The sequence below is a fragment of the Pelodiscus sinensis genome, chromosome 10 (assembly GCF_052426305.1).
Source record: "Pelodiscus sinensis isolate ZL-2025 chromosome 10, ASM5242630v1, whole genome shotgun sequence".
In the NCBI taxonomy this organism is placed as follows: Eukaryota; Metazoa; Chordata; order Testudines; family Trionychidae; genus Pelodiscus; species Pelodiscus sinensis.
Window position 1 is genome coordinate 5,168,566 of NC_143061.1, and position 23,048 is coordinate 5,191,613.

General features: G+C 49.3%; 1 protein-coding gene and 1 long non-coding RNA gene across 5 annotated transcripts in view; one reads left to right on the plus strand and one right to left on the minus strand.

The window, feature by feature from the left end:
* Positions 1 to 23,048, minus strand: part of RUBCN (rubicon autophagy regulator) — a 63,085-nt gene that overhangs the window by 32,551 nt on the left and 7,486 nt on the right. For 2 of the 4 annotated variants that reach the window (XM_075938197.2, XM_075938196.2), the window contains exons 2-5: positions 14,105 to 14,258; positions 5,548 to 5,631; positions 1,445 to 1,604; positions 117 to 223 (exon numbers count right to left, since the gene is read on the minus strand). In XM_075938197.2, the coding sequence (XP_075794312.2) occupies positions 117 to 223; positions 1,445 to 1,604; positions 5,548 to 5,631; positions 14,105 to 14,258 (505 nt within the window). Of the gene's footprint in view, positions 1 to 116; positions 224 to 1,444; positions 1,605 to 5,547; positions 5,632 to 8,164; positions 8,867 to 8,916; positions 9,210 to 14,104; positions 14,259 to 23,048 lie in introns of those variants that run through there. The other 2 variants (XM_075938199.2, XM_075938198.2) reach the window with 2 other exon arrangements.
* LOC149523840 (uncharacterized) lies at positions 7,782 to 14,720 on the plus strand. The gene is made up of 2 exons (XR_016350334.1): positions 7,782 to 8,022; positions 13,577 to 14,720. It is a non-coding gene; the product is annotated as an uncharacterized LOC149523840 (long non-coding RNA).

The following is a 23,048-nucleotide window of genomic DNA, read 5'->3' on the forward strand; positions in this document are numbered from 1 at the left end:
CAGGAGTACAAGCCTTCTCCCAGGGGCTGTGGGTTCTGCACGGGACGCCTCGCCAGGGGATCGCGGATCAGCCGCGTTGCAGGGAGAGACGGACACAAACCAGGGACCCGCCTCACCGTGGAGGTGTCGATCTGAGCCAGAAGCCGGGGGTTGTTCTGTTCCACGGCCTCCAGGCACTGGAGCATGGCGGTGACGTGGGCGTCACTGAGCAGGAAGGCAGCGTCTGGAAGGAAGCAGCGAGCGACAGGGATTCGTGGTGTGACACAAAGGGGGCTGCGTGATTAGTTAATGTGAGAGCCTGGAGACAAGCCCCCAGTCCCTCCCGGAATCTTAGCCGCGCCAATGCAGCAGAAAAAGCAATTGCAGGGTAGCCTCTCTGCAGCCATGCCAAGACAATACTGCACTCCTAGGGATGCTGCACCCCAGCTGCCCTAGTACCTGTTCGACAGGTGAGGGTTCTCTCACAGGGCTGTACAAGGAGTAAGCAAGGTGGGGCACTGGGAAGCTCCCAAGGGGCTAGGCACAAAACCCACTGAAGCCCCTGGTGAAAGGGCCCGTGACAGATACAAAGCCCAGCAATCTCCATAGGAAAGGAGCCGGCAACTTCAACTGGCGTCGGAACATGCCCTACGCTGGTACCCAAGGATCGGCCTCAGCGTCCCTGGGAAAGGCCGCGCTCCAGACTCTATGACCCAACCCTGAGCTGGGATCTTCTACTGCTACACCAAAGCCTCTCGGTTCCTTTGTACAAACTGGTAGAAAACAGTTTTCCTGTCCTGCCAGCATGTATCATTTAAAACCATTTTATCCCAATTCGAGGGGGGAGAGGGAGGGAGGAAATCAGTGGTTTCAAATTTTGGCAACTCCAAATTTTTTTCAGAATTTGGATCAGGTCAAAATGTTCCATTTTCTACATTTATTTTACCACCCTGCCTCCCATAAAACAACCTAACATTCAGCACAAGCCATTCTGAGCCCCAAACCTGACATTTTTTGTTTAGACAACGTCAGAACAGACACTGATAATTCTGAGGCTCTCTGGCGACCCAGGCGCGGAACGGGCGATTCACCGAAACCGATCCCTTCCCGTGAAGAGCGCAAGTTCAAAATGCATCCGAATTTTCCAGCAGAAAAACTGTCCATCAAGTATTTTCCAGCCGGCTCTTCTTTGAATCGGGACCCAAGGAGGCTCGGGAGCCAAATATCTCTGCGGCCCCCACCTGCTTATACCTGGCATTGGACATTGCCAGAAACATGCTTCTAGACCGTTGGCCTGATCCAGAATCCCAATCCCCACCACGTTACATGTTAAGGACCTGCCCCCCTTACTCCCTGCCCTTCCCCGGGCTGCCCTCCCCCATCCCAGCATTGTGTGTAGGACCTGCAGCCATGGCTGGAGAAGGGCCTAGTTCTCTGGGGATGAGGGTCTCCCCGGGCTGCTTACCTGTGTAGAATTTCCGGATGTACTGTCTGTTCTCTAGCAGCGGTTTCAGCTGCGCGGAGAGGCAGTGGAACTGCAGGCTTTGCTGAAGCCACCGCGCGGCGACGACTTGGTCGCTCACCCCCGCTGCGCCTGGCTGGCCGTTCTCCCGCAGGCTGACGAACTGGAAATGGACACCACACTCAGGTCAAGTCGGACAGAGACTCGTGGGCTCACGAGAACGACCAGACTCTGCTAAGTCTGGAAAGCCAGTCACAGATCCAGTAGCGGACCCTGGCCCATCCAGCCGCTTCCCGCCGCCAGGCACGGACAGAGTGCACAGCTGTGCTGTAACAGCACTGTACCCGTCCACCCGTCGGGGACACACAAAGGGAACAGTCGGACTGGGAGGGAATTGCACCAGAAAGGTCAATAAAAACAGCCACACTGGGCTAGACAAATGGTCCATCCGAGGGATGTTAAATTGCAGTTCATCAACTAAGCGACTAGTTGATTAATCAATAAGCGGGGGAAACTGCGGAGCCGCAACGGGGTCAGCTCCCAGCCCAGGGAGCTAACCCTGCTGAGGCTCTTGGCCTTTTAAATGTATTAGAGCTGGCAGGTGCTTGATACATTTCAAAGGCTGACGTGCAGCGGGGGAGATCAGGCACGAGCCAGGACAGCTGATTCCTGGCTCACGCCTGGTCCCCCCACTGCGCTTCAGCTTTTAAAATGTATTAAGAGCCTGCTGGCTCTTCATACATTTAACAAGCAGAGGCGCGGTATCTGGGACTGGGCGAGAGCCGGGAAGAAGCTGATTCCTGGCTCACGCCCAGTCCCCTGCTATGCCTCTGCCAACCCTGCCCCCGTGGAGACAGTGCTGGGGAGAACCGGCTTTTAAGCCAGCTCCCCCAGTGCCAGCTCCTGCTTCCCCCTTTCCTGACTCTGATCCAAGGGGGAAGTGAGTAGGCTTATCGGATAGTCGACTAGTTGCTTACACCCCTAGTCCATCCGGCCCAGTGTCTTGTCTTCTGACAATGCCAGGTGCTTCATTCAGGGGGAACAGACAATCGAGTGATCCACCCATCATGCACAGCCAGCATCTGGCAAACAGAGGCTAAGATCACTTAAGAGCATGGTGCTCCACTCCTGACCATCCTGGGTAATGGCCACCGATGGACCAATCTTCCATGAGCTACTTGAATCATTTTTTGAACTCAATTATGCTTTTGGCCTTCCCAACATCCCCTGGCAATGAGTTCCACAGGTTGACACTGTGTCATGTGAAGAAGTGTTTCCTTTGGCTTGTTCTAAACCTGTTGTCTATTAATCAGCCAACCCCTAGTTCCTGTATTATAGGAAGGAGTAAACATCACTTTCTTATCCACTTTCTCCAGTCAAGGTATCATAAATCTCTATCATATCCCCCCTTAGTCATCTCTTAGACATCTTCCAAGTCCCAGTCCTTTTAATCTCTTCTTAGAAGAAAGCTGTTCCACACCCCTAATAGTTTTTGTTGCTCTTATCTGTACCTTTTCCTATTTTAAAATATCTTTTATGAGATGGGCCAATTAGATCGGCATGCAGTATTCAAGATGTGGGCGTACCATGGATTCATACAGAGGAATAATCATGTTTTCTTATTGTCTATCCCTTTCCTAATGACCCCCAACAGTCGGTGAGCTTTTTTGACTCCTGCTGTACACTGAGCAAATGTGTTCAGAGAACTATCCATGGTGAATTCCTTTCTTGAGCGGAAAGAACTAATTTAGACCCCATCGTTATACATGGATGGTTGGGTTTGTGCCTTCCAATGTGCATGACTTCGCTGGTACTGAAGTCAGGCTGTAACTGCCAGGATCACCTTGGCAGCCTTTTTTAAAAATTAGCATCACATTAAAAAAAGCAGCAAGTAATTCTGCAGCACGTTAGGGACTAACAAATATAAATATATATAAAGAGCTTTTGTGGGCACAACCCACTTCCTCATGATTGTGCATTTTTTTAAAGTTACAGACTAACATGGCTACCCCACTGAGGGTATGTCTACACTACCCTCCTAATTCGAAATAGGAGGGTAATATAGTCATACCGCAATTGCAAATGTATTCCACGAGGAGTACAGCTAGTTCGGATTAGGAAGCCTATTCCGAGCTAGCTTCTCCGTGCCGCGTGTAGCCGCGCGGCACGGGGTTCGAACTGCCGGCATTTAAAAATGGCGCCGGCCGGCTTTATGCAAATGAAGCCCGGGAAATTCAAATCCCGGGCTTCATTTGCAATTGCGGTATGACTATATTACCCTCCTATTTCGAATTAGGAGGGTAGTGTAGACATACCCTGAGACTTTTTAGCATCACGTGAGTTATCCTCCAGTCACATAGTACAGAAGCTGATATAAGCGACTGGTTTCATACCACGCAGTTAGTAACTTTGCAATGTCACATGTTTGAGTTCCGTCAGAACGCTCGAGGGAATACCAGACGGTCCTGGTGACTTGTCACCGTTCAATTTATCCATTTGTTCCAATGTAGGGATGTTAAAATGTGATTACTTTCCTAATCGATTAGTCGACAGGTTTTCTGGGTGCAGTCTGGCTAGCGCCGGCTCACAGCATAGCCTCCCCAGCTGCCGCTCTGCACTGCACAGCCTAGGGGCTCTGTGTGCAAAGGCGCTGAGTCGGTCCCTGCTCCATGTGTTCCTTTTCATTCATCACCACACACACACAGACCCCAGGCTGGGTGAAAAGCAACGCATGAAGCAGGGACCGACTCAGCGCCTTCATACGCGGCTTCCCTAGGCTGTGCAATGCAGAGCAGCAGCCGAGGGGAGTGGGGGAGGGAACGTGACAAATCGATAAGCTCCTGCTTATCGGTTAGTCGACTAGTCGATTAGTCACTGACATCCCTATTCCAATTCCTCAGATTGGTCACCTAAAAAGAATGGTTCGGGGGGGAATCTCCCGCCCCTCCTCTGCAGTGCAGACCGATATAAACGATTCATTTCATTTCCCCACAACGGTCTTAGCTTCCTCGAGTGCTCCTTCAGCACGTCAATCATCCAGGGGCCCCACCCACTGCTCATCAGGCTTCCCGCTTCGGCTGTACCTGGGACACTTTTTGGGTCCTGCGACTGAGTTTTTTATCTGGAGTCTACATTTAACACACGATGCTCTGCAGTAAGCCCTACCGACTGGGGTGCTCTTTTCAGCACATGCCACAGCGCACAGGCTGGCCAGAAGGGACCTCACTATCCCCGCCTCATGCCTTAGGGCTGGCCAGAAGGGACCTCACATAGGGTGAAGAGAGGAGTCCGGTCTCCTGGGCTGCTAGTCGTGTCTTCAGCTCCTCTCCCCTGGGAGCCCCATCCCTGACCCACTGCAAAGTCTAACCTTGCTACTGAGCAACAACGCCGCCAGAAGTGATCAAATCCTGGAGACGTGCGTCCCCTGGCCTCAACAGTGGTGCAGTCCCTCTCCCCTGCCCTTCTAGGGCTTATCCCCATCTCGCAGCATGCTTGGTCCCAGCGGACGTCACTTGCTCTTGGGAGAAAGGCCGTGGTCTTCCCGCTATAAAGAGCTATGCAGATTGGCCCTGCCAGAAACGTGACCTCAAAGTATGCAACACTCTTAGGGTCTGCATGAGGAGTTTAGGCGGGGCTGGTCCAGCTGACAAAGGGAGGGAAATCAGTGCCAGCTGTCGGGGCAGTTTGTGATGGAGCAGCCAACAGCCCCAGGAATGAGCAATCGAAACCTTGCTCTCCCATACACCAGCTGTCACCCGGGGCTGCAGACTTAGCTCTGCAAAGCTTGCGGGGCAGCGTGGCTAGAATACGAGGCTGCATAGCTGTGACAGTCCCCTTGGTCCACAGGGCACTGAAATCACTCCCAAACTAGACACGATAGCGGGATTATAACGAAGCGTCTCCTCCCTCGATCCGTCAAAGCGAGACAAGAGGAAGCAAACTCCACTGCCAGGCGGTCCCAGCTGCTCCACGGCAGGAGAGCTACAGCCTAATGCTTCCGACACTTCAAACCGTACCCCCAGTCACTCTCTGCTGGCCAGGGAAAGCAGCACCCTTGAGGCCTCCAAGCCAGATCCATCCTCCAAGCCCACCCCCCCAGGACTCACCTTCTCCACATGATGAGACGAGTGCGGGCTCAGCCAGCGGATGTCCTTCACAAACTGCCAGTAATCCGTCTGTCTGCAGCACACCTGCCCGGAAACGGCACAGTTAGTCCCTGCCAGGATACGGACAGGTGCCGAGGCCAGCGCAGTTCAGGCGACCTGCCCTGGCGTCCCGGGAGATCACGGCGCCACCCAACCGACAGCACAATGAGTCACGCGCAGGCGCTGATACGGTGAGAGAGGAAGGGTGGCCCAGGGGTTAGGACATTAGGGACTTGGGAGAGCTGGTGTCAATTTCCAGCTCCGTCAGACTTCCTGTATGAGAGCGCCAAAACAGCGGCAGAAAAAATGCGAAGAGCCGCACCAGAATTGTTGAAAATAAATAAATAAATAATCCTGCCCCTTTAAAAACCCACGGGGTAAGCTTTTTGGCCACATCAGGCTCCTGCCGGCCGCCATCTTGCCAACGCCATTTTGCCGCGTCAGACGGCTCCCCTGCACCTGGTGAGCACAGGGAGCCGGGGGCTCTTTGTAGGGGCGCATGGGGCAGCTTCACGAGCCACGGGGGAGTCTTCATGAGCCGCACTTTCAGGGGTGAAGAGATGCATGCGGCTCACGAGCTGCAGATTGGGCATCCCACTGTACGACTCTGGGCAAGTCTCTCTGTGCCTCTGTTCCCCACGTCAGCTGGAAACAATACCACCGCCCTACCTCATCATACATGGTGAGCATAAATACACTGTGTAGGAGGCACTCAGCTACCACAGTGCTGAGAGCTATACAAGAGCCATGTAAACACACATACATATATTGCGGGCATATAGACACACACACACGCAGGATGTGAATGACTCAGCCATGCAAGTAAGGACACCCAGGGCCAGCACACACTACTGAATGGCTGTGAACTGCAGAGTAACTTAGGCCAGATCTACACTAAACGGGAAGGTTGAACTACGATACGCAACTCCAGTTATGTTAATTACGTAGCTGGAGTTGACATACCTTCATTCGAGTTTCCCCACTCCTGTTGGCTTCCCTTAGTCCTGGAAGGAGTAGGCGTGCTGGCTGCAGAGGGGGGTGCACTCTGAGTTCGATTTAGTGGGTCTTTACTAGACCTGCTGAATCAAACTCTGGAAGATCGATTGCAGCAGCATGGATCTCCCCCCTAGTGAAGACATGGCCTTAACATTTGCCACCCTGAGTGCAATAATCGGGTCCAGGGAGCAGGACATCAGCAGTGGGGCATGGGAACAGCATGACCCTAGAGCTGCTGGGGGGGGGAAGGGGGGGGAGTGGTGAGTAGCTTATTGAACTACATCTCCTCTGCCCGTTCTTGCAGCAAACTGCTCTCCGTATGGCTGGCCACAGAGCAACTCTCAGGCATAGAGGGAGCAGGGGCTGCCTCATCTCAAAACACAGCCCACCAGGGCCCCTGAGGAATCATCAGTGGATGGATGTCCCCTGGAAATCAGCAACCAGAACTGTCCAGCTAACAGGCCCAGGGAGCAACAAAGAGCAACAAAACAAACACAAAAAACCCAAGGGCTACGTCTAGACTGGCATGATTTTTCCAAAAATGCTTTTAACGGAAAAGTTTTCTGTTAAAAGCATTTTCGGAAAAGAGCGTCTAGATTGGCACAGACGCTTTTCCGCAAAAGCGTCCATGGCCAATCTAGACGCGCTTTTGCGCAAAACAAATCTCAGCTGCCTACACTGGCCCTTTTGTGCAAAAGTTTTGTGCAAAAGGGACTTTTGCCCGAACGGGAGCAGCATAGTATTTCCGCAAAAAGCACTGATTTCTTACAGTAGGAAGTGAGTGCTTTTGCAGAAATTCAAGCGGCCAGTGTAGACAGCTGGCGAGTTTTTCCGGAAAAGCGGCTGATTTTCCGGAAAAACTGGCCAGTCTAGACACAGCCAAGGAGAAGAGCAACAGCAAGCGGCCATGAAAAGAGGCTGAATAGGGACAGGAAAAAAGCCACAGCACAGCGCCTACAGGGCAGACCGGTGTGAAGGGACAGGGTCATTCGCCAATCTACTGCCGTGGGGCCTGACAAAAGAAGGAAGGAGGCTGGGAACTAGTGGCTGCATTGCTGCTCACCGGACCAGGTGCCAAATGCAGCCAGATACACAAGGCCTGGCCTAGCTGTGGGCAGAAGAGTACAGGCGGAAAACAGCTGGAGGAGAGGACTGGCGGTGAAAAGGTTAACGCAAGACTCTCCACAGTCATACATGGCTCCCACCTATTTGCAGGCTCAGCTCAGCGCCGGGCCTACGTGACCTTTAGCACAGGCGAAGTACAACGCCCCGCAGTCCGACTGAGGGCAGAGCCGTTCAGAGCCCGGCAAAGCAGGAGAGCGGAAGCATTGCCCGGCCAGGCCAAAGGGTTTCATTGCAGTAGCGACCAGGCAGTACCAAGGGGACGCCCCACCAGAGCAACAGGGTGTGGTGAAGGTTCAAGGCTGCAGCATGAGGAAGGTGAGGCAGTACGCCGGGGCAGCTGGTGCCTGCGGGGGAGGTGGTGCAGGGAGAGCTGCCCAGAGGGGAGGGGGTGCATGGGGCACCCCATTTAGCAACTAAAATTTTGGCAGTGCCCCTCCCAAGTGCTGCTGCAACTCACCTTCCCGGCACACCAGACCTCTCTCCCCGTTACCTCTGCCTGGCTACTTCACGACCGCCGTCACCACTTGCTTCATGCTGCCGTGCGCCTGCGCAACCCAGGGGCAGGGCTACGGGCCACCGTGCAGTCTGAGACCCGTCTCTTAAAGGGACAGCATCCCGTCCCCTTGCAACAGGGCCATGAGTGTTCATGACAGGAAGGAGGGAAGAGGGGACCCTGGCTTTTCTGGACTAAAGTGGAACTCAATTCCCCCTCGCCGGCCCCAGGGTCACAACTGTGCACCTCAGTCAAAACTACCCACAATGGGTTCAAAATTGCACATCGACTTATCAGCAAGGATTCAACAGTAGCCTCACCTACTCGCACCAACTTCATACCCAACTGCCGGAGAATTTTCTACCCCTACCTGATGGCAAAATGTCACAGCCCCACCCACAGCAACCCCTCAGCTCTCCCTTCAGCGGGGCTGGGGTGGCAGTGTTCCCTCCAACATTTTCTGTCCTTGGGCGGGTTGCATTTTCTTTAAAAAATTAACACTACCCTTAAAGTACAAGTATCAACCTTTCTAATGGCTCATAAGAGCCAGAACTCTGCCAAATAGCAAAGATCTGGTCTTCATGCACTATAATATACTGTGTATTAATTAGTAACATAGATTTTTTTTAAATCGTTAACTACAGAGTTTTAAAGCTTCAGAGGGGTAGCCAAGTTAATCTGTAACTGGAAAAACTTAAACAATGAGTTTTACATACCTGCAACACTCCAAAAACATTCTGGTAAAAGAATCTTTTCCTTTCTTATCTTAAACCATTAACACAAATGTAAGCTTTGCATCTGACAGGTCTCATGCATCTGACGAAGAGGGTCTTGGCCCATGAAAGCTTATGCTCCAATAAATCTGATAGTCTATAAGGTGCCACAGGACTCCTTGTTGTTTTTGCAGATTCAGACTAACACAGCTATCTCTCTGATACTGTGTAAACTTTGACATGCAATCATGCAAATGTCCTGGCACACACACTTCCCTTGCAGCCTGCTCCCCCCTCAACACAGCCAGACCTAGAGCACTGCAGCTAGTCAGGCACCCCAACCAAACTGCCCCCTGCCTCTACCTCACCGCAGATGCCAGCACCCACCCACCCCCCTTTCTCCCACCTACCCCAGGCAGTCAGCCCCTTATCTCCCCCTTCCCATCAGGCTTGAGTGAGCTGAGTTTCTGCCTCTCTCCTTCTGCAGAGGGACGCTATAAACTCCCCTCCCCTCCGACTCTTCATCAGCCAATTAATTAATTACTCCCTCCCCCCCCCCCAAGACACTAATTGTCTCCTTATCTCCCTTTTTACCTGCTCTCAGAGCTCCTCAATTCAAGCAGGCAACTAGCTCTGTTTAGCTGCTTGCTCAGTGAGATTGCCCCTCCCCCCCCCAATCCCCCTGCCTGCTTGAACTTCTCAGCAGAGCTCAGAAAACTGCTGCAAGATTGTGCAGGCGTGCAGCTTACGGCGGGAGCGTCAGGGTGGGGGGGGGGAGGGGAGACAGGGGGAGGGTGTCCATGGCTCCATTAGCTGGAGGGACTAGTTAGTTCATGCTCCTTTTGTTGAGTATAGGCTGAATCTCTCTAGTCTGGCACCCTTGGGACCTGACCGATGCCGAACCAGAGAATGTGTCGGACTACGGGAAGTCAGTATGGTCTAGCAGAATCCCCAACGCTTCTACTGCTAAAAGACATGGAAGGGTAAATTCGAGCTAAACAACAGCACAGAAAACAGAGCCAGGATAGAGGGCTGTCAACAAACTTTATGGGTCTGCAGGAAACTTGGCCACACCCATAGTAAGTGGCCACCCGCCTAACGAGAAATCATGCCGGATCACAGATGTCAGAGAGTGCTGGGCTAACAAGGTTCAACCTGCACAATGCTCTTGTATGGTCCCATCCTAACGGAGCTAGGAGACTGAGCTGCTCAGAAGGGCCGGGAAGTGTTTGCCCCGTCTCCAGCTGGGCCTTTTGAATGCCCTTGGCAGTATTTAGTTGCCCACTAGCCTCTCTTCGCTTGTTCTCTTGACATTTTTGCTGAGTTCAACACTGCACTGTTATCAGGATCCCCTTCCTGAGCAGCTGCAGGACCTGGGAAGAGCTCTCTGATGACAGAGTGCAAAAGGAGTCTAATTTCAGCAAGGGACAGAGGGCCACACACAAACATCCTGGCAAAGAAAGCACCAGAGGTTTTGTGTCTTGTAACACTGCAAGCCCAATGGGCTCTCCTGCGTAGCCAAGCAGCTAGAAAGCAAGTTTGAAATTGAATACAGCATGCAGCTAGGATACCACAGTTCCCGTGCTCTCAGTTGAGGTGTGTCCCAGCTCTTTGGAGAGGCTCTCTCATTTTATTGGTTACACTTCTCGTTAAAGATCAAGGGGATTTTTTTTTGCCACGTGCTAAAGCTTTCTGAAGTATAAAAATGACCTCAATATTTCTTCCCCGACAATAAGATTGTTTCCCCTGCCTGTTTAATTGGAGAAATATCAGAATCAATCGTTTTCTTCCCTTTTTTTTTTTAAACTGGAGTATTAGCTCATCACCTAATAAACTATCTTGTTAGTCTTTGAAGAGCTACATATTTTTTTCCTTTTGGAGTATTAGGGCGAGAGTTCTCAGCACTGGAGACATTTTTAGTTTATGTACATCTAACCCAGAGGCACCGAGACCACTAGGGAGACTGAAATCTGTGCTACAGCCTTAGCTCACGGCCAGCTGGAGCTTAACTCACGTGATAGAGGCTCATGGCTTTAGCCCCGTAAGGTTCCAGGTAAGGATGTTAGGGTACGTCTACACTAGATCATTAGTTCAAGCTAGGTAGGGTAATTAGGGCAAGTGGAGTAGCAAATCAAGCCCAGGATTTAAATATCCCAGGCTTCATTTGCATGTTCTCGGGCGCCGCCATTTTTAAATCCCCCTTTGTCCGAACTCTGTGCCCGTGGCTACACGCGGCATGGAGTAGGTAGTTCGAATTAAAGATCCTAATTCGAACTACCGTTACTCCTCATCGAAGCATTTGCTTATGGGATAGTTTTTTGACTAGTCAGCTAGTCCATAGGCACTTCCACATTCCTCCTTTGAAATGTACAAGAGGCCTTGCTGGGGCTCTTGTACATTTCAAAGGAGGAAAGCGGAACTCCCATTCTTTGAAATGCACAAGAATCCCCAGCAGATCAGTCTGTGGATCAGCTGTTTGGTGGCTGTCCCTTTAAGCCATGCACCCGCATGATTCAAAGGGGACAGCTGTGGGGAGCCTGGGCTCCTAGTGGCATGCAGCGTAGCATGGAACCTGGGGTCAGCAAAGAACTCTGAGTCCCCCGCTGATCCTGGGCTCCATGGCTTTGAAATATACAAGAGCCCCCGCTGGGAATTCTTGTGCATTTCAAAGAAGGCACCTGCGGGCAGCCAGAGTCAGCGGGACTTCCCATTGGCCCCGGGCTGTACGCAGAATTCCTCATTTCTCCTTTGTACAAGAGCCCCTGTTGGGGCTTTTGTACATTTCATTTCAAAGGAGGAATGCGGAAGTGCCTATCGACGGAAATTCCATCGCAGACAATTAATCGCATTTTAACACCCTTAGTTCCAGGTTCAGTCTCACCTGCTGATGACCCATATCCATTAGCATTACATACCATAATACACCCCCTTCCCCCCCATCTCCAGGGATTAGAAATCTCCCATCCTAGTTCTCAAGTGCATGTATGTGTGAGTATAAACTAAATGTATTTTCAGATGGAAGCCAATATGTGGGGTTACTGCGGAATCACCCCTAGAAAGCTCTTCAAGTGTGAACAGAAAATAATGTGTTTGAGTCTCCCCAGCATCTAAACACTGAGTCTCTTGCAGTGTCACAATTCAAGTCCTCCAAGGAGCTCTCCAGCCAGAAAGTCAAAGCCTGATACGTCTAATAATGAAAACCAAATGGGAAAAGAACCGACGTCACATATAATAGAAGCAGAAAAACAGGGCACTTGCTGATACAAAGTAGCTCTAATGTCTAAAGTGCTCTCAAGCCCTGTGCATGAAAAGCAGTCAGTTATTCCATCTGTGTAACCAACGTACACCAGGGCCTGTCTGAACTATGTTTCCTTAAAGCAAACACCGTGCATTTAGTGCAAACTAAGAGGCCTGTATGTTCCGTCTAGGCTTGCTGATAACCCCAGCCAAGCTCATTTGCACCTGCGCCAACAGGGGGCTAATTTTCAAGGGAAAATACTGCAGGGTGAAAACAGTACACAGACAGGAAGACAGTCCCAGCCTCTGTCTAAATGCTGAGAATCTTTTCTGAGACTGGGGCAAAGAAGGAGAAAAGAGAGTGGCTTTAAGGCCAGCAAGGAATCAATCCACATGAGCAATACTAGTGACCAGTGAAGGCACAATGAGCGGGGCCATGCTATTGTGAAGCATGAATGCAGGAGTCAGGCTGATTTATTATCTAATCACTAAGTGCATTAAGGAAGAGCATTTCTCCTGCCAGACCAGGCCAGGAAGCTCTTTGAGGCCCCATATTTCAGGGCTGCCTCATTACAAATCCAGCACCCTCACCAGGGATGTAAAACCCCTGTTAATCAGTTAACTGGTTAAATGTGAGCTTGACCGAATGTAATTAACTGACTAAGTGGGATCTGGGCAGAGGGGTGGTTTCCGGTTCCCAGCTCCTATGCATGGACTGGGGTACCTGGGCCTGCCATAGATAGACAGAGGCTGCTCCAGACACCGCAGCAGCCCTGCCTGCGAGGCGCCCATGCCTGCTGTGGACAGAGGCTGCTCCGGATCCTGGAGCAGCCCTTTTCTGTGGTGGCTCCAGCCCCCACCAGTTAACTTTTCACATCCTTAATCCTCAGTGCTGCGGGATCCAACAGGCAGAAACAAATGAGTGGGAGAGGCCAGCTTCCAGTACCAGGGATCACCAAGGCTTATCACAGGAGAGGGAAAATGCAGGACTATGTAGCACTTTAAAGACTAACAAGATGGTTTATTAGATGATGAGCTTTCGTGGGCCAGACCCACTTCCTCAGATCAAATAGTGGAAGAAAATAGTCACAACCATATATACCAAAGGATACAATTAAAAAAAATGAACACATATGAAAAGGACAAATCACATTACAGAACAGAAGGGGGATGCGGGGGGGGGGGAGGAAGGAAGGTAAGTGTCTGTGAGTTAATGATATTAGAGGTGGGGAAAGTTAGATGTCTGTGAGCTAATGGTATTAGAGGTGATAACTGGGGAAGCTATCCTGGTAATGGGTAAGATAGTTGGGGTCTTTGTTCAATCCGCCCCCCCGGAGAGTGTCGAATTTTAACATGAATGACAGTTCTGCATTTTGCTTCAGCTACACCAGACTAACACAGCTACATTTCTATTACTATTCCACAGGAGAGGGGGCATGACAGGCAAGCAGACTTGCACTCAAAGGAAATCCAATAGCTGCAGGAGTTTTCTCTAGTGTGATGACGCCTGAGGCAAGACCCATTCCCTGGCTTCCTATGTTTGTGCTGACACTTTCCGCAAGTGCAAGGATTTTGCTGCGTTATACAAACATCGACCCTCCCCCTCCTCTTCTCAGTAGGGCAGGATCACCAGGGGAAACGTGAGGCACAGAGAAGGGAACCGAGCTGCTCGAGGTCAAGCAGCAAATTGGTGGCGGAGCTGGGGATAAGAATCCTGGAGTCCTGACTTGCATCCTGTGCCAGAAAACCGCCCCCGGAGCAGTGGTTCAGCCCTAGCAAACATGATGCTAAAAAAACAAGCCCACCAGCCAGCTGCTTCAGTGCAAATAAGGCTCACTGCAGATCATCTCGCTTGTGGCTTCCAGAAGACACAGGCCAGCGGGTTGGCTCTGGAACCAAGCCCCCGGTTAGAACAGCCGCGTGGTGATAAATACGAGCTGGCCGCATTTCCTACCTTGTCGGGGATGAGTCCGTGATAGAGGATGCTGTGCATGTCCCTGCACAGTCGCTCTAAGCCTCCATACTTAGACCAGACGTTTGGGTTGTTGCTGGAGACCAACCCCTCGACTGTGGTCTTCAAGTTGCCCAGCAGTTTCCAATGCTCCTTCCTGCACATGCAAAAGAACACACGGTCCCAGTCAGTTCCCCACAAACCTATCAGCCGGGCGGCGATCCCAGTTTAATGGCCCGACCACACAACTCACCACTGGCCAAGAGGGCTCTGGTGCAAAGCCAAGCCTTTGAGTGGGAGCTTTAGAAGCCAGCAGGGCCTGGGCCTCCATACACACACCGCTGAGCTCTAGGTCCCCGGCCCAAGGCTTAGAAGTTGACTAGAGCAGCAGTTTTCAAATTTTACACCCCCTTCCCCATGGCCCAGCTGAAGAAAATTGTTGGCGCTCGTAGCCCAACATGATTACCGTAATTTAGAGAACATTACCCACGGGACGCAATTCCGGGATGCACCCCCCGCCTCTCCCGCTCCGCATGGGCTATCGTCGTGCGTGGGTTATATGGTGGTGTGTGTGGTGGGTTGTGTGTGTGTGGTGTGGTTTTTTTTTTTTTTTTTTTTTTTTTAAACAGAAATGGCAGAGGATCCCCCCCCCCCTTCACTACCTTTATCGGGCTGGGTACAGAACAACGCGGGGAAACTTACAGAAGCCCCAGCAGCAGGGAACACTCCGGAGCTGGGGCAGAGACATGCCCAGCAGAGGTGGGAGGCTCCCACCCCGGGGTGACAAAGGGAAGGAGGCTGGAGCAAGTTGCAGGCGAGGGGCTTGGCAGCCAGCAGCAGCGGCGGGTCTCTGCAGGCTATACAAGGGTGTTTTTTTTTAATACGGAAAGGAAGACAATGTGGACTGTTCTATGAGGAAAGCAGCATATTTTAATTTAATACTAGAGACTGTTACGTTCCAATGCATTCACATTCTTTAGAAGACATCGTAATACATTCAGACACATTTTAAAACGTTACTTTATTGTGCAACTAGTAAAAGAATAAAAACACTGTAAAAAAGGAAGGCTTTGCATTCTCATTCACTCGGATCTCTAGAGTCAGCGCCAGCAACATCCTCCTCAACAGCTGTGTTGTCAAAGCCATCAAAACTCATCATAGTCAGTGTCTTGAAAAACATCCATAATATCCATAGCCAGGGCGAGATCAGCTTCGGTGACATCTGAGGTTTGTGTTTCTGAATCAGAATCACTATCATACTCTGAGCTTGAAGAGTCATTTTCGGGTAGAATGTCACACTTCCGGAATTTCACTCTGTTCCAAGCTGTTGCTATTGTCCTTTACAAAAGCCACTACACACAATTTAAAATCGTCAGTGTATGACTTGCGCTTAGGCATTTCTAAAAGCTTTAAAAAGTTTGAAAAGCTTAAAAAGGGTAACGGTTTTCTTACTGCTTGGCGTTATCAGCTGTGGCTCATTAACAGCTGATTACAGGGGCTTCCATTACCATCAACCGCTTTGGCTCATTGACAGGTTTTATTCACTGAGTCTCTCCTGCAGGCTACAGTCGTGCACGGGGTATACAAGGATTTTTAAACTCAAAAGGGAAAAAACTGTGGGGTATACTCGGGTGCGGGGTTTATCCGCTAAATTACGGTATATCTTTTGACTAGAGTGTGGGGCTTCGGGGGGCAGGAATGAAGGGTCCGGAGTGCAGGAGGGGCTTATGGGTCAAGGGGGGGGGCCTTAGGGCTGGGGTAGGTGCTGGTGGTTGGGCCTGGGCTCACCTCCCATGCTCCTGGTTAGCAGCGCCGTAGGGGTGCCCTGGCCCCGTGGCCCACGCTGTGCCCCGGAAGTCATCTGGCTCCTAGGCGGAGGTGCACAAGCAGTCTGCACACTGCTCTCACCCGCAGGCACGGATTCTGCTCCTCCCAATGCACATTGGCCAGGAATTGGTCAATGGGAGCATGGAATCAGTGCTCAGGGTGGGGGCAGGGCATGGACCCCCATGGCTCCTCTGCCTAGGAACCGGACCAGTTGTTGGCCACTTACGGGATGCAGCGTGGCTCAGAGTGCCAGGACAGGCAGGAAGCGCCCCCCACTAGTCGCTGGGTGCCCCTACAGCAAGGTGACCCAGTGCCTGACATGGTACAACCCATAGTTTGAAAACCACAGCGCTAGTGTATGGACTGCTCCGCTCATGAGCATGCTAGCCTGGAACTCAAGGCCACTGCAGGCTTCAACGGGACCCACACTAAAGAGCAGCGTATGAGAAAGACGGATGCCAAAGCCGATTCAGTCTCCATCTGTGCCCAACCACACAGGCACACTCCCCACCTCAACATGTACAGATCTTATCCCCGGGTGCAATCCTCAACACAATGGAGTGCTTGGGGAAGACAAGTGATAGAAATGTAGCCGTGTTAGTCTGGTGTAGCTGAAGCAAAAGACTATGTAGCACTTTAAAGACTAACAAGCTGGTTTATTAGATGATGAGCTTTCGTGGGCCAGACCCACTTCCTCAGATCAAATAGTGGAAGCTTCTTCTGCACAAAAATACCACCCGCGAGAGGCGCTGAAGATGGTCTCTGCTGATCATTCAAAGGATATGCAAGTGTTATGGGCCTTTCTTAATGCAACTCAAGGATCAGGCGACTACAACATATATTATGCAGTTAAACAGAAGATGGGTAGAGTAAGTCCCGCTCTACTGTAAGGACAATATCAAGAGGCTCTGTATGGAGTCCAAGTGGAGATTTAAAAAAAAAAATTTTTTGCTGTCCAGGTCAATATAAGCCACATGGCCTGGGTAACTTACTACTTCTCCAATGCTTCTCACAACCACTGAGACCTTTATCACCCCATGGAAGGCAAGAAATCATCACTACCCACCACCACCACTACCCTCGTTTTACCATGAGGAAATCACAGAATCCTAGAATACCAGAACTGGAAGGTGTTACATGAAAGTCATATGTGGGGCCTGCAACTTAGCAGGCCTAGGATGGAAGTTTCCATCCCTGTTGTGCCCAGCTCAGCACAGCCTGGGCTTTATCAGCTCTAACCCCTGCCTTGAGCTGGGAAACTACCAAGCAGTAAACAAGTTTGACCTTGGTCTCAGCCCATAAGCATGATAAGAATGGCGTTGAGCCAGGTACGTGCACACCCAGTAAACAGCTAGAGTATAAAACCTGCCGGGGGTCCTTCTGAGACCTTTTCCCTCGGAAGGTGCCCTGGGTCCCCCAGCTGGAGCCACGTCCACTGCGGCCTGGTGCGAGGTGACCGGAACTGAACTCCCCACAGACCTGAATGTTGCTCATTTATATGCATTGCTTTATGCTAATTATTTGGATTCGTTTGCAGTAGTTGTGCATTTGCCAGTATTAAGGTAGTGATGTAGTGAGATTGGTATTCTGTAGCAGCGGTGTAATCATTTGGCAGTATTGAGTTTGTCTTTGCAGTGAAATTAATAAAAGCAACTATCTCTCCCGAATCGACTCGGTCTTGAAGCAAATCCACAGCCCTGTTAGGTAGACACAATGCCCCTGTAACTTGACAGAAGGAACCTCAAATGGTCATGAAGTCCAGTCCTCTGCCCTCACAGCAGGACCGAGCACTGTCTAGATCATGGGTTCCCAAACTGGGGGGCATGAAGAATTCCCAAGTTTTGCTGCCCTGTTCAGTTCTTTTTTTTTTTTTTGGCTCAACAAGCTTTGCTGCTATTTGGGGGGTGAGGGTTTTTCAAAAATCAAAAAGGGGGGCATGATGCCAAAAAGTTTGGGAACCACTGGTCTAGACCATCCCTGACAGGTGTCTGTCTAAGCTGCTCTTACATATCTCCAGTGATGGAGATTCCACAATCCCCCTAAGCAATTTATTCCAGTACTGGACATTAGGAAAAACTTCCTATCCATCAACCTAAACCTCCCTTGTTGCAATTTAAGCCCATTGCTTCTTGCCCTATCCTAAGAGGCCAAGAAGAACAATTTTTCCCCCTTTTCCTTTTAACACCTTTTTAGGTACATGAAAGCTGCTATCATGTCCCCCTTCAGTCTTCTCTTTTCTAAGCTAAACAAGCACAATTCTTCCAGTCTTCCCTCATAGCTCACATTTGATCATTTTTGCTGCTCTTCTCTGGACCTTCTCCAATTTCTCCACATCTTTCTTGAAATGTGGTGCCCAGAACTGGACACAATACTCTGAGGCCTAATCAGCGCAGAGTAGAGCAAAAGAATGACTTCTCGTGTCTTGCTCACAACACTCCTGTTAATGCCACCCCCAATCACGTTTGCTTTTTTTTTTTTTTTTTTTTGCGCAAGTGTCACACTGTTGACTCACATTTAGCTTGTGGTCCACTCTGACCCCTAGATCCGTTTCTGCAGTGCTCCTTCCTAGACAGCCACTTCCCATTCTGTGTGTGTGAAATGGATTGTTCCTTCCTAAGTGGAGCACTTTGCATTTGTCCTTATTAAACTTCATCCTATTTACCTCAGACCATTTCTCTAGTTTGTCCAGATCATTTTGAATGATGACCCTATCTCCAAAGCACTTGCAACCCCTCCCAGCACGGTATCATCTGCAAACTTAATAATTGTACTCGCCAATATCTAAATCGTTAATGATGATATTGCACAGAAAAGGTGGTAACAGAAGTTGGCCACAGTCATGCAGGAAGTGAGCAGTAATTTCAGGAATTGTACCCAAGCGGCTGGACTCCTAGATGCTCAACTCTAACCACTAGACAACACTACCTGAGAAATATAAATCCCTACGTAAACAAGACACAAGTGTACTAAGCAATATTTGCTTAATATGTAAAAAAGTGAATAAAACTCAAAGTCTCAATCAGTTCACAGTATCAGAGGGGTAGCCGTGTTAGTTTGGATCTGCAAAAGCAGCAAGGAGTCCTGTGGCACCTTACAGACTAACAGATGGATTGGAGCATAAGCTTTTGTGGGCAAAGACCCACTTCGTCAGATGCATGTGAACAATCAGTTCACATTTAGCACTCAAGTTATCTTCTGTAAAAGCAATCTTTCATAGAACTATTCACCACCATAAATGCTGCCAGACAAACCAACACATTTCCACACAGTGCTAGTATGAGAACCTAAAAGTGAAACTGACCAGAACATTAGCCATGAAATGATTATCTATTATTACTGCCCAAGCTAATTAAAATGTAGAAAGTGAAAAAGCAGGATAAATAGTGGAAAATAAATTAGATTTCTAAAACACTTGCATTTGTAATCAACTGAAGCAGTGTTTGCAGCATAGACATGGACACTGATTTTCAAAATGTAAAATAATACTGATATTTGAACCTTCGAAAACAAGCCCCTTTGAAAAAGAGTTTCTCTCAGCCACAAATAAGTCTTTGTTGGAACTATTACATTATTACCTCAGCACTGATTATGTTTACAATGAATCAGCAGATGAGAGAAGCTTTCAGCTCTCTTCCAGGCCTTCTCCGACAACCCCACAATTTTCAGTTGTTTAAATGTCAGTTTAAATTGCTGAGAGGGCCTATTCATTTGCCAAGGGCATCTGATACAGAAAAGAACAGCACACTAACTCAGTGACAGTACTGTAATTCATCAAGAATTAAGGGCAGGACTAGTTGCTTCTCAGAGACATGCGAAATAGCAAGCTCACATAACATTTGAAAGGATGAAGGATGGAGGAGTTCTAGTAAAAACTCCTACTCAAAATTAGTGCTCCAATCATCTGCAAAACCCGTTTCAGAGGATTGTGCCACAAATTCTCCCGTGGGGTTAACAGCCAATCCTAACAATTCTGCAATATTGCTTAATGCAAGCTTCTTTTTTCGCTAGTAGCCACTCAGTAAATGCTGTGAATTACCCACTTCCTCCCTGACTTGATTAGCTTCATTAACACAAGCAACTTCTTCCTTATATATTCCCCCGCTTCTATCACTTCCACTCCAATTCATCTGATGAAGTGGGTTTTATCCACAAAAGCTTATACCCTAAGAAATGTTAGTCTCTAAGGTGCCCTAGGACTCCTCGTCATTTTTGCAGTCGCTCCACAGTTTTTATCAAGCACGACGGACTGCTCATCCCAAGGTGAAACGGTAAACAGGATAAAACGTAGCATGCATGTTAATGCACCCAGAGCCTCTAGAAGTCCTGTTGGTAGCATTCGTGTTTCAGAGGCAAGCAGATCACGTCTGAGAGGCAGGACGGCAAGATGGGAGAATTGCATGACTCCCCAAAATGCCTTGGAAATTTGTGCAGTGCCCAAGGCAGAACATAAGTCTAGAGTAGCACGATAGTCTGAGCTGGCACAGAAATGCCTAGGCACAAGATATGGTTACAAATCCAGCTATTTGACTGCATGCGTTTTGTTCGAACCCTGACTTTACATTAGGTCCTTACTAAAAAAAACAACCAAGCAGTCTTGTGGCATCTTGGGGTACGTCTATGCTACAGAGGAAGGGCGAAATTGCCACTGTTGATCTTCCAGGATTTGAATTAGTGGGAATAGTGAAGACAGCTAATGAGGACTGAGAGGAGCGCTCGGGAAGTCGAAGTACTTCCTGCAGAGTACACAGTGCCAAAAGTTGAGTTAAGCTACTTCGACTTCAGCTACGCAATTAACGTAGCTGAAGCGGTGTATCTTAATTCGACCTTAGCCCGCAGCGTAGACATACCATTAGAGACTAAGAAATATATTATATCATGCGCTTGCGGGGGGGAAACTCACTGAGTTGCAAACAGTTTAGCCATAGTTTCCAAACACTATTAAAAGGAAACAGGGCCTAACTCAGCTGAGACTATGAGAAAGAGCAGAATTCGAAATCACATTCAAGGGCAGCTTCCCTCTCTGGACCCTAACAGGTTGGCTCAGTTCGAGGCAGTAAAAAAAACTTAACAGGCCTTGATTTTGCCAACCCATTCTTCTAAATTTACACAGAAATTTTGCCTCTACACACAGCAGGTGAGCCGGCTTTGCATACTGACAGGGGAAGCCAGTACAGGCAGGCGGGCCATAGATCTGTGCTAATCCAGCAGCTGCATCTGTACACAAGGTCATCTGATCAGATTGGGGAAGTGGGAGTGAAAGCACAGCCAGAGCCTAAATTTAGCTCATATAGCTTGTGATTCTGGGAAACTCCCTTTTATTTGTTCTTGTTATGCTATAAAGAGTATCCAACACACACACATTGCAGAGGTCACCTGTGTCCACTGTACTTCTTGTAAGGCGTGTAAAATCCATGTTCCTGCTAGGCAGCCCTGCCTCCGCAGGAATTCTCCATCCTCTCCAGAGGTAGAACAACTACATTCCAATGGAGTGGAGTCACTGTTGTCTCTGAACACAAAATTAGAGTTTTGGGATTGTTTTGTTTAAAGCATTGTGTCAATGAGCCAAGACACATGTAAGAAACCAGGACCAGTTAAAACAAACACACACACACACACACACACACACACACACACACACACACGAAGCTATTTGGTAGAAAGATGAAAGAGAAATGGGCAATAAAATCTTACTGATCCAGTGGCAATGACTTTATAAGCTTCAGAGGGGTAGCCAAATTAGTCTGTAACAGGAAAAACTTAAAAAAAAACAAATAATCTAGTAGCACCTTAATGACTAACAAAGCATGTAGATAAAACAAAAGGAAAAACTATGTAGCACTTTAAAGACTAACAAGATGGTTTAATAGGTGATGAGCTTTCATGGGCCAGACCCACTTCCTCAGATCATATTCTGGAAGAGAACAGGCATGACCATATGTGGTATATATACTATATATATATATATATATAGTCATGCCTAGTCTCTTCCAGAATCCAGTGCTACATAGTTTTTCCTTTTGTTTTTACAAGATCAGACTAACACGGCTACCTCTCTATTACTATAAAGCATGTAGATGAGATCATGAGCTTTCATGCGTACAACCCACTTCTTCAGACTTTACAGTACAACACTTTTTGTCCCAGAGGATCCCAGAGCACGTCACGAACTAGATATGCAAATCTTCAGTCATCATGGCAATGCGGCCATCTCTGAGGTGAAGCATGTCAGCTCTGTAGCAGCAAGGCGGCAAGCCAGTAAGCCAGTTTTAAGAAATTAGAAATTCCACAGACAAAGGAAAGTGCGGAGGGAATTCGGAGAGGCAGGGCTGAGCTACCCACATTGGAGTTTGGGCTGGATTGGTGCATCACGCTCCTAACTTCTGTAAGAAGCACAGGGTAGGAGTCCTGCTTCGGGGTCTCGTTTGCTGAGCCTGCCAGGAGGGCCTGAGAAGTTGCAGTGACTACTCAGTGCTTCCCCATTCAAATGGGATTCCATTCCAGCCACTCTCCACCCCCCTCCTCTGACAGATGCTCAGTTTTCTCTGGCACCTACTGGTGCTGCTCTAAGTCCAACCCTATCGGGCCAAGGATACTGGGTAGGGAGTGGAAATAACCACAGAAAACTTGACACGGACTCCCCGCCCTGTGAAGAAAAGCCAACCACTTACTGAAAGTGCGAGGGTGACTCGACCCCGGTCACATTTCAGTATCGGACTTTCCCCTTTAGAAATCCCAGTTGATGTTTAATGCCTATTTTGTGATTAAGTAAATCAGCTAGCCACACTCCCCACGCGAACAGCTGAACACTCTGAGGGCAGAGACTCCTACTGCTTGGGCTGTCAGGGTAACTGATGTGTTCTCACAAGCCCTTAAGTCAGTGGTCTCCAACCTTTTTATACCCAAGATCACTTTTTAAATGACAGACCAAGCCAAGATCTACTGCCCCGCCCCTTCCTTGAAGCCCCGCCCTCTCTCCTCCTCCTCTCCATCACTTGCTATCCATAACATAAGAACGGCCGTACTGGGTCAGACCAAAGGTCCATCTAGCCCAGTATCCTGTCTGCCGACAGTGGCCAACACCAGGTGCCCCAGAGGGGGTGGACCGAAGACAATGATCAAG